Source organism: Phyllobates terribilis, unplaced genomic scaffold, assembly GCF_046119375.1.
Source record: "Phyllobates terribilis strain yellow unplaced genomic scaffold, ASM4611937v1 Scaffold_2__4_contigs__length_985480577, whole genome shotgun sequence".
NCBI classification, from domain to species: domain Eukaryota; kingdom Metazoa; phylum Chordata; class Amphibia; order Anura; family Dendrobatidae; genus Phyllobates; species Phyllobates terribilis.
This window is the reverse complement of record NW_027362762.1, coordinates 135814908-135826985: the sequence shown is the minus strand read 5'-3', so window position 1 is coordinate 135826985 and position 12078 is coordinate 135814908. Positions and strand designations below refer to the sequence as shown.

General features: G+C 40.4%; 1 protein-coding gene across 1 annotated transcript in view; it reads left to right on the top strand.

Annotated features, from left to right (window-relative positions):
• The window catches only part of LOC141250119 (uncharacterized), a 34077-nt gene extending 28180 nt beyond the window's left edge, over positions 1-5897 (top strand). Inside the window, exon 2 of the mRNA XM_073669870.1 lies at positions 4723-5897. Coding sequence (XP_073525971.1) covers positions 4776-5786 — 1011 coding nt within the window. The 5' untranslated portion in view covers positions 4723-4775 and the 3' untranslated portion in view covers positions 5787-5897. The remainder of the gene's footprint in view (positions 1-4722) is intronic.
• The last annotated feature ends 6181 nt before the right edge of the window (positions 5898-12078 follow it).

Below are 12078 nucleotides of genomic sequence, written 5' to 3'. Positions count from 1 at the left end.
CACCTCCAGGCTGTTTAAGGCCTATTTGACCAAGAAGGAGAGTGATGGGGTGCTACGCCAGATGACCTGGCCACCACAGTCACCAGACCTGAACCCAATCGAGATGGTTTGGGGTGAGCTGGACTGCAGAGTGAAGGCAAAAGGGCCAACAAGTGCTAAGCATCTCTGGGAACTCCTTCAAGATTGTTGGAAGACCATTTCTGGTGACTACCTCTTGAAGCTCATCAAGAGAATGCCAAGAGTGTGCAAAGCAGTCATCAAAGCAAAAGGTGGCTACTTTGATGAACCTAGAATATAAGACATATTTTCAGTTGTTTCACACTTTTTTGTTAAGTATATAATTCCACATGTGTTAATTCATAGTTTTGATGCCTTCAGTGTGAATGTACAATTTTCATAGTCATGAAAATACAGAAAAATCTTTAAATGAGAAGGTGTGTCCAAACTTTTGGTCTGTACTGTATGTCAGACAATGCACCAAGGACAACACGAGTGTGCCTGGGTAGATCACGTAGGAGTTGGTAAATTGAAATTAAATGGTTTAAATATAAGTATGATATATGATGGTTTTGGAGAAAATACACCTTATTAGTAAGGAGGTAGGTCTCAGACACTTGATTGTGAAACTTAAAATAATCATACATATTTAGAGCACAGAGTAGAGGTATGTATTGCATTATGCACCACAACAGGAGATAAAGATGAATATAATGTACAGCAACAAAAGTTTTCCTTGTTTTTAGTGAAGTGTGCACATGGCAGATTCAGACCGAAGGCAGCAAAACCATGAATGCACACATATGGAAACAAAGAGTAAAGAATTGCAAGTGAAAACAAACCAGAATATGTTGCAACAATGCTACTCACTTGGAAGCGGGATGAGGTATCATAGGAACCGTTTCTATTTAAAAGTCTGTCTGGTTTATTTCATTCCTCATAAACCGCATCACAGGAAAACTTAAATACAGCCCTTGTCCAGCATAAAGTAAAACATAAAGTAAAGAGTCCACACAATAGTGCTAGTTCGCCCGCTTGAGTTACAATCCAGCTTCTCAGGAGTTTAGGAAAAGGCACACAATCCTGGAGGTCTGCTCACCTCCACACACACGGAGCAGGTGTGAGACAAACAGGTCTCAATTTACAATGTGAACCACACCCAGGGGTGGAGAATGGTGAGCAATTGTCCCACCCAACTCTTCAGCTGCTCACATTGAGCCCAGCCCCTGTCATGGCCGATTAATCCCTTTTAATACTATGTGTATTAGAGCATTACTCCAGGTTTACATCACAGAGAACATCCACCTCTGTGATACATATCTCCCATCTACTATGTGTCTGGCAGCCACCTTACAATGTGTCATGCCTTCAATTTCTCATAGAACCCCCCTTTTACACTTGTGACAGCTTCACACACTTGGCATTCTCTCAAGCAGCTTAATCAGGTTGTCACCTAGAGCGACTTTACAACAGTCTTCACTCTGCGGTCCAACTCATCCCACACTATCTCATTTAGGCTGGGTGATTATGGAGGATATGTCATTTGATGCTGCACTCCATCCCTCTCTTCCTTGATCACAGCCTGGAGAAGTTTTGGATATTGTCCTGCAGCAACACAAATGATCCACTAGGAACAAACCATATAGGATGACATGTCATTGCAGCATGTTGTGGTAGCCATTCTAGATAATTGTGTTTTAAATTTGGAATCTAAGGGGTAACATCTCTCCTTGTAGAAAGTAACATGTCAGAGTAAGGAGACTTATTGCTACTTTCAGTAAGTGGCACTAGACTTCTTGTGCTCTTCCTCTCTGTAGAGACAATTTGCATTTTTAATTTCCCAGAGGAGCATTGCATGGCCTATAAGTCTCCATACCTTGGCATGTCAGGCATATCGCTCTCCACAAGGAGAGACATTACCCCTTAGACCACAGATAGAGGCCTCTCATACAGCTAAATCATATTTCATGCATTGCACTTAGGAGGGGCAACACCCCCCAAAACACGACTGCAAATTGAGATTCTGTTTTGGCTTTTATCCCCAGTCATGTGGTAAGGCTCATAAAAGGGTTGATATTGACTTTTAGTATTGCTACTTTCAGTAGGTGGCACTTGCATTCTAGACCTCTTCCTCTCTGAAGAGGCTATTTCCATATTTAATTTGGAATAAATCACCAAGTGTCACCAGCAAAGCATCATCACCTCTCCCTCCATGCTTCATGGTGGGCACCACATATGAAAAAATCATTTGCTCACCTTTTCTGCATCTTACAAAGACTTGGCAGTTGGTACCAAAAATCTCTAATTTCGACTCACCAGACGATAGTATAGATGTCCACTGAATAATTGTCCAGTCTTTGTACTGCTTGGCCCAAACAAGTCTCTTCTTCTTGTTTGCGGTCGTAATTAGTGGTTTATTTGCATTTTGACCATAAAGGCCTGTTTTCACGTGTCTGACATGTTTGAGACTTGATGTCTGTGCATTGTTTATGAGGGTTGTTATCTGGCGGGTCCCGGGAGAGCCACTTGAGTCCCGGAAGACCCTGTGCTGACACCGCTGGAACAGCGCTGGCAGTGGAGGTGAGCATAGGTATTATTATTTTACTTGGGGGAAATGTAGTGATTGACAAGGGGTTGTATGAGTAGTAGACAACACCTTTAAATGTTCAGGTCCTGCCCTGCAGTGTGCTGAAGAAAAAAATATGTATATTTTATAAGAATAAAAGAAAAGTAAAAGTACAAAATCATACGTCATCCTTTTCATTTTCTGGAAGGAACTAAGCTCATGCAAGAACATAATTATTTTTCACTCCTAAACAAAATGAACAAACAAAAGAGGAACCGAGGTAAGTATTGGTGGTATTATTTTAGAAGGGGAGAAAGTAGTGATTGAGAAGGGGTTGTCCAAGTAGTGGACAATACCTTTAACTTTGTGATAGCTGGTGTAATACATTGCAATATTTCTGAAACAATCATGCCAAATCACATACAGTGGGTATGGAAAGTATTCAGACCCCTTTAAATTTTTCACTCTTTCTTTCATTGCAGCCATTTGGTAAATTCTAAAAAGTTCATTTTTTTTCTCATTAATGTATACTGTGCACCCCATCTTGACTGAAAAAAAACCTAGAAATGTAGAAATGTTTGCAAATTTATTAAAAAAGAAAAACTGAAATATCACATGGTCATAAGTATTCAGACCCTTTGCTCAGACACTTATATTTAAGTCACATGCTGTCCATTTCCTTATGATCCTCCTTGAGATGATTCTACTCCTTCATTGGAGTCCAGCTGTGTTTAATTAAGCTGATAGGACTTGATTTGGAAAGGCACACACCTGTCTATATAAGACCTCACCGCTCACAGTGCATGTCAGACCAAATGAGAATCATGAGCTCAAAGGAATTGCCCAAGGAGCTCAGAGACAGAATTATGGCAAGGCTCAGATCTGGCTAAGGTTATAAAATAATTTCTGCATTACTCAAGGATCCTAAGAGCACAGTGGCCTCCATAATCCTTAAATGGAAGAAGTTTGGGACCACCAGAAGTCTTCCTAGACCTGGCCGTCCAGCCAAACTGAGCAATCGTGGGAGAAGAGCCTTGGTGAGAGAGGTAAAGAAGAACCCCAAGATCACTGTGGCTGAGCTCCAGAGATGCAGTAGAGAGGTGGGAGAAAGTTCCACAAAGTCAACTATCATTGCAGCCCTCCACCAGTCGGGCCTTTATGGCAGAGTGGCCCGATGGAAGCCTCTCCTCAGTGCAAGACATATGAAAGCTCGCATAGAGTTTGCTCAAAAACACATGAAGGACTCCCAGAATATGAGAAATAAGATTCTCTGGTCTGATGAGATGAAGATAGAACTTTTTGGTGATAATTCTAAGTGGTATGTGCAGAGAAAACCAGGCACTGCTCATCATCTGCCCAATACAATCCCAACAGTGAAACATGGTGGTGGCAGCATCATGTTATGGGGGTGTTTTTCAGCTGCAGGGACAGGACGACTGGTTGCAATTGAAGGAAACATGAATGCGGCCAAGTACAGAGATATCCTGGATAAAAATCTCTTCCAGAGTGCTCTGGACCTCAGACTTGGCCGAAGGTTCACCTTCCAACAAGACAATGACCCTAAGCACACAGCTAAAATAGCAAAGGAGTGGCTTCAGAACAACTCTATGACCGTTCTTGACTGGCCCAGCCAGAACCCTGACCTAAACCCAATTGAGAATTTCTGGAAAGACCTGAAAATGGCTGTCCACCAACATTCACCATTCAACCTGATGGAACTGGAGAGGATCTGCAAGGAAGAATGGCAGAGGATCCCCAAATCCAGGTGTGAAAAACTTGTTGCATCATTCCCAAGAAGACTCATGGCTGTACTAGCTCAAAAGGGTGCTTCTACTCAATACTGAACAAAGGGTCTGAATACTTATGACCATGTGATATTTCAGTTTTTCTTTTTTAATAAATTTGCAAAAATTTCTACATTTCTGTTTTTATTCAGTCAAGATGGGGTGCAGAGTGTACTTTAATGAGAAAAAAATGAACTTTTTAGAATTTACCAAATGGCTGCAATGAAACAAAGAGTGAAAAATTTAAAGGGGTCTGAATACTTTCCGTACCCACTGTATACTGTATCTCTGTTTTTATTTTGCACACAGAATGCACATATTTTATTGGCTTGAACATTTCAGTTTCACTTTCTTTCTCTTTTAATCATTAAACAGGTATGGCAGACTTGCCCTTATATTCGCCTGACAAGTATAATTAGGCAACACATATGCAAGGATATACACGCAAAGCTATGGCAGGCCATCTGGACAGTGATCTTAAAGAAATTACTGGCTGTATGGGATCAAAAGGATATTTCAAAGAAAATAAATTATTGTTACTCCAGGAAGTTCATTCCATCCTTGAGGAGAAGAATCATTTAAATGAAGCAGGAGAAGCTATGCTTGGATACATGAAGATCCGTCATGAATACCATTATATGCAAGTACCATTTCCCATCACAAAAGTACAACATGTCACCACTGCAGAATGCATGTCTGATATTCTGGAATCACAGTGTTTCAGTGCAAGGAGTAGAAAAAAATACTTTGAAGACCTTACCTTCTGGAGCGCACAAATTTCTAAGGATGATATCAACACAGCTTTTGAGGACGCTTACCAGTCCATACAAGGGGATTTTAGTCCACAGTTCTTGTCACAGTACAAACAGGACATAAGGGACCAATTTGCCAATTCTCCAGCCTTTAAGAATTTTGAGTCACGGTATGGAAGTTTCATGTTTTCCTTTTCATTGTCTGATCTTCTAGACCTGTATGAGACACAGCACTGTGGTAGCAAAAAGCCATTATTCAAGTATTTGGGCACGGACTTGTTCAAAAAAGAGATCGCACATTACATTGTTATCCACAGTCCTGACACTGATGAGTTTGATGACCTTCAACAGGTTCCCAGATTCTGGACTGATGTGGAGCGCCCTGTCTACTGGACTGAACAAAAATTATATTGGCGACCTGAATCTACCTCTGAAAAGTTGACGGTGCTATTTTCTCAATATTTTCTAAGAAAATTAGAATATGAGAAATTTTGTGTTTGGAACAACCTAGTATTTGCATTTCACTTACCAGAAGGACGTTCCCTACGGATCCAACGGGAACAACTTTTGGAAAACCTGTCTGCCTGCCATGCGACTGTAACACCATATCTTGGAGTAACAAAAAACACAAGAGAAGAAGCAATTGAAATTATAGAGTCTAAAAAAAGACATTATGAATATAATTAGAAGATGGATGATGGCTGCAATATAGAAGCATCTGATGAAATCACATACAGATTAACGCAAATCTTCCCAGGAGCAACTTCTACTCATTATATATGTTTATGAATTGTAAAGCGCTGCAGAATATGTTGGCGCTATATAAAGATTATTATTATTATCTATGACTGGCTTGTAGAAATCAAGGTAAATTTACTCCTAATTATTCTACATTGACATTTAGCATTAATCATTGTTATATGTAAGGTCTATATGGACCATATTATACTATTGATATATATTATGCATACATAGGATAGAATTGTATGATCCTCTGATCTGAGATTTAAGAAGTGGGGGAATCATCATGTAAAGTGTAATGTTTGAATGAAACTTGTTATTATGCAAAATGTCATAATGTAAAATCCTTGAAAACAAGAATAAAAAAAGAATTAAAAATCTAGATGTAATCTGAAATAAATCATCCTTAAAATATAAAACTACACATTGAAATCTCAAATTCTTCCTTGTGCTTTGTGCTTTTTTAACAATTTTATTAAAAGACTAAGTCTATAACCTAAGTCTTATGATCATTTCGAAAAAGTGCGGGTAAATGTCAGCGATGACGCAGACACATCTGTTGAGAGATATTACAGTTCCCATACATGCACATAGTAAGTATGACGGCACAGTAAGTGATATGGTTACTGATTAATCAGCTTTGTCAATTACATAACACTGCAGGGTAAAACTGCTCATAGAAACAGTGAATTTATTATTACAATGACTTCAGCATCATCCTTACTATACATGATTGACCTCATATACAGAACACAAAGACTATATAAAAAGCAATAGAAAGTAATGACTAGAGCCTAGTCGTGTCAGCTATGGCTACTATGATATTATTTATACCACTAATGGAACCCCTTAAGAAAATAATGTGTGGAGGTTCTCATGTACAGTATATAAAAGAGGACCCATCATCAGCAGCAAAGGCTGTGATTTTATTTACCGTAATACTTTTGGCACAGTATTATTATCCCTTTGTACTTTAAAGGGAATCGGTCAGTAGGATCACCGCTCCTAAACCATCTACAGTGGCTTGTGAAAGTATTCCCCCCCCCCCCCTTCCCCTGGCTTTTTACCAATTTTTTACATTACAACCTGTGTTTAAATATGTTTTTAATCCGAATTGTGCGTGATGCATCAGCAATAAATAGTCTAAGTTAATGAAGTGAAATGAGAAAAATATAGCCAAAAAATACATTTATGGGATAAAATAACTAAAAATTGACATGTGCATTTGTATTCACCCCTTTTGCTATGAAGGCCCTAAAGATTTCTGGTATAAGCAGTTACCTTCATAAGTCACATACTTAGATTGCACGCAGGTGGACTCCCTTTCACTAATTGTGACATGGTCTGTCAGTATATACACTTCACCTTTTTTGAAAGGCCACAGAGGCTGCAACACCGTTAAGCAAGAGGCACCACTAACCAAAGACCACCATGAAGACCAAGGAGATCTCCAAACAAGTCAGGGACAAAGTTGTTGAGAAGTACAAGTCAGGGTTGGGTTATAAAAAAAAATATCCCAATCTCTGATGATCCCCCGGAGCACCATCAAATCCATTATCATCAAATGGAAAGAACATGGTACCACAACAAACCTGCCAAGAGAGGGCCACCCACCAAACCTCTCAGTCCGGGTAAGGAGGGCATTAATCAGAGAGGCAGCACAGATACCAAAGATAATCCTGAAGGAGCTGCATAGTTCCCAAGCAGAGATTGGAGTATCTGTCCATATGACCACAATAAGCCGTACACTCCATAGAGGTGGCCTTTATGGAAGAGTGGCCAAAAAGAAAACCTTTACGTACACACAAAAATTGTAAGGCTCATTTTGAGCTTGCCAAAAGACATGTGAGAGACTCCCCAAATGTATGGAGTAAGGTGCTGTGGTCAGATGAGACCAAAATTTAACTTTTTGGCCACCAAGGTAAATGCTATGTCTGGCGCTAAACCAACACAGCTCATCACCCCAAGAACACCATCCCCACAGTGAAACATGCTGGTGGCAGCATCATGCTGTAGGGATGTTTTTCGGCAGCAGGGACAGGGAAATTGGTCTGAGGCAAGGGGAAGATGGATGGTGCAAAATACAGGGATATTCTTGAGCAAAACCTGTTTCAGTCTGTCAGTGATTTGAGACTGGGACGGAGGTTCACCTTCCAACAAGACAATGACCCAAAGCATTCTGTTAAAGCAACACTCGAGTGGATTAAGGGGAAATGTGTAAATGTTTTAAAGTGGCCTAGTCAAAGCCCAGCCCTTAATCCAATTGAGAATCTGTGGTCAGACTTGAAGATTGCTGTTCACCGGAGGAAACCATCTAACTTGAAGGAGATGGAACAGTTTTGCCTTGAGCAATGGGCAAAAATCCCAGTGGGCAGATGTGGAAAGCTCATAGAGACATATCCAAAGCGACTTGCAGATGTAATTGTCGCAAAAGGAGGCTCTACAAAGTACTGACTTTAGGGGGGTGAATAGTTATGCACACTGAAGTTTTCAGTTATTTTTTCCTATTTTTTGTTTGCTTCACAATAAAAAGAAAACCAAATGTTCACAGTTGTAGGCATGTTCTAAACATGAACTGATGCAAACCATAAAAAAACTGAAATTTCAGGTTGTGAGGTAGGAAAACACAAAAAATGCCAAGGGGAAGGGGGGGGGTGAATACTGTCGCAAGCCACTGTATATGGCCATATAGGTCATGGAAAGTTTAATAAAATGATACTTTGATATCATGTGATCCGATGTTTTATTCCAGAGAAATCCACATTTTTCTTAAAATGTAAATGAGCTGTTAAGATCTATGGGCCGGACACAGATCTCCCTTAGAATCTGCCCCCAGAGATTATTGTAAAAGAAAAGAGGAATTACCTGTGTGAGACATGTGGATCAGGAGAGCGGGCTGACTATTAGGATCACACTATGCCCGATGAATGAGCTATAAGTCTCTTTTACAATGTAAGCCTATGGATCCTCGTCACGTAGAGTGCAATGTGACCCGGAGAGTCTGCAGAGCGGTGACGTCACTGAGAAGACTAGCAGAATGGCGTTGGATACTGGAAAAGATTGGGATAATATACTCACCTATCACACACACTATACTACATACACTTATACACAGATTTAATTAAAAAATATCTTTTTAAAGGGGAAAATACACGTGATTATGGATTTATGGTGTGGGTTCACAGCATATTTCCACAGATGCTGTAATAGGAAAATTTCATAGATTTGCTTCGTTACCAATTTATTGATTTAAAAAAAAGTGCGGGAAGCTACCTGTGACTAAAGATATCTCACAAAGGAAGATAAATCTTACTGTATATGACCTTGGACTGCAGAAGATAATGTAACTGAGTAACAAGCAGTTTCTGTTATGTGATACTCAAATATAGGTGATGTTTACTGTGAAATCTTCTTGTACACCTCCCTTTGACTTTAGATAGTCAGATAGCTGCTTACGTGTTCAATACTACGCAACTATGCAATTGTATGATCAAGAACAGCTTGTTCGAAACACGTCAGTGTGTATGCCACTGACACAGCGCTTTTTATAGACATGAAAAACATGCAGAATATGTTGGCGCTATATAAATAAAAATTATTATTATTATCTATGATTGGCTCGTAGAAATCATGGTAAATTTACCCTTAATTATTGTACATTGACATGCAGCATTAACCATTGTCATATGTAGGGTCTATATGGACCATATTATAGTATTGATATATATTATGCATACGTAGGATAGAATTGTATGATTCTCTGATCTGAGATTTAAGAAGTGGGGGAATCATCATGTAAAGTGTAATGTTTGAATGAAACTTGTTATTATGCAAAATGTCATAATGTAAAATCCTTGAAAACAAGAATAAAAAAAGAATTAAAAATCTAGATGTAATCTGAAATAAATCATCCTTAAAATATAAAACTACACATTAAAATCTCAAATTCTTCCTTGTGCTTTTTTAACAATTTTATTAAAAGACTAAGTCTATAACCTAAGTCTTATGATCATTTTGAAAAAGTGCGGGTAAATGTCAGCGATGACGCAGACACACCTGTTGAGAGATATTACAGTTCCCATACATGCACATAGTAAGTATGACGGCACAGTAAGTGATATGGTTACTGATTAATCAGCTTTGTCAATTACATAACACTGCAAGGTAAAACTGCTCATAGAAACAGTGAATTTATTATTACAATGACTTCAGCATCATCCTTACTAGTGATGAGCGAGCACTAAAATGCTCGGGTACTCGTTGCTCGGGTTGAGCAAACTGGAATGCTCGAGTGCTCGATCCGAGCAACGAGCCCAATGTAAGTCTATGGGTAACTCGAGCATTTTTCCGGCGCGCCCCCCCCCAGCGGGCTGCAGGGGGCCTAAAAATTGCCCAAATCGATGGGAACAGTGCTCAAATAAGATGGAAACAGCATGGGGAAGACCCCTTGAAGCATCTCTGACTCCCAGGTCACTGCTGTCAACAATGTTGTCAGAGTATTACACCACTTTTACGGGCTCATGATAAAACATACAAAAAGGAAACCAAAATGGATTTTCCTTGGAAAAATGTTAACGAACATCCTTTCCAGGGTAATGACTTGTATATAAGGCAAAATAAATAATCAAAAACAAAAATGCTCCTCCATACCTTGGGCTATGTTCATTTTGGGTGCGTTTTTGCACTTTTGCATTGCTTTCAACAGTGAAAAATGCATTCACCGGTAAATGTCATTTTAACATTTTACTACCTTATCTGGCCATGTGTTGTGTGCGAAACATGATCAGACATGATCATGATCAGACATATCTTGTTTCATTTATGAAGGAGGGATTCTGAAAGTCACAAAGCCTATTTTTATAGGGCCATCAGGCAGCCCTTACTATTCTTAAAGGGCCAGCCTATTGTTAGAGGGCTATCAGCCGGCTAGGCTTTGTTGTTCCCATTATTAAAGAGTGGGTCTCCTATACTGTTATTGCGTATGCAGTGACTGCAAGGGCTGCCAAAAATTTGGACGTCCCCCAATACCCCTTTGAAGAGTCATAGAGGAGGGCCTCAGTAAAAAAAATGTTCCCATTATAAAGGAGTGGGTCTCCTATAGTGGTAATGCCCATGCAATGACTGCAAGGGCTGCCAAAATTTGGGAAAAACCCCACTAACAATTTAAAGACACATGGAGGTGGGCCACAGTAACGACATGTTCCAATTAGAAAGGAGTGGGTCTGCTATCCACTTATAGGGTATGCAGTGAGTACAAGGGCTGCCAAAATTTGGGAAAACCCCCCAATAAGGCTGCGTGCCCACTATGCTTTTTTTCAAGCGTTTTTGCCGCGGAATTTCCGCAGCGAAAACGCTTAAAAAACGCTTGGTAATATGTGCCCCATGGTCCCCAATGATAATCCGCTTGTGCTGTGCACATGCTGCGGAAATTTCCGCTGCGGATTATCATTGCGGAAAAATACGCAGCATGTCCATTAATTTTGCGGACACACAGCGTAATCGCCGCCATTGACTTGCATTGGACCGCATGACATCCGCATCACTGCATGTGCACAAGCGGATATCACACGGTTCAATGTGTGGATGGTACCCAGGTCTGGAGGAGAGGAGACTCTCATCCAGACCTGGGTACCATAGAACCTGTAAAAAAAGAATTTAAAATAAAAAATAAAGATTATACTTACCTTCTGATGTCCTCCCGGTGTTTTTTCCCCTCCGTCTGGTCTGCTGTATGGGTCGCGGTGTTGTGAAGGACCTGCCATGACGTCATTGAGTCATGTGATCGGTCACATGACTCAATAACGTCACCGCAGGTCCTTCACACCACTGCGGCCCATACAGCAGACCAGACGGAGGGGAAAAAACACCGGGAGGACATGGTACCCGGGATGAAGAGGAGACTACAACTCCTCTGCTCCTGACCACCGCTCACGCTGATAACGGCGGGAGCGGCGTGGATGGAAGAAGTCGCAGTCTTCCCATCCAAGCCGGCTACCACCTGGTGTAAAAAAAAAAAAAAAAGTAAAAATCAAAAAATAAACCTCTATACAGCGATCTTCTTCTCCCGGCGGCCAGCGGTATACTACTGGGAGCGGGCTCGCTGCCAGTAGTATACTGTACTTACAGGACCTGCGGTGAAGTCAGTATCAGCTGATGGTCAACTGGTGTCGTGGGACACTCGTCATCGATGGCAGACAGGTGAGGAATATGGTTGATTTTTATTTTACGTTTTTTTCAG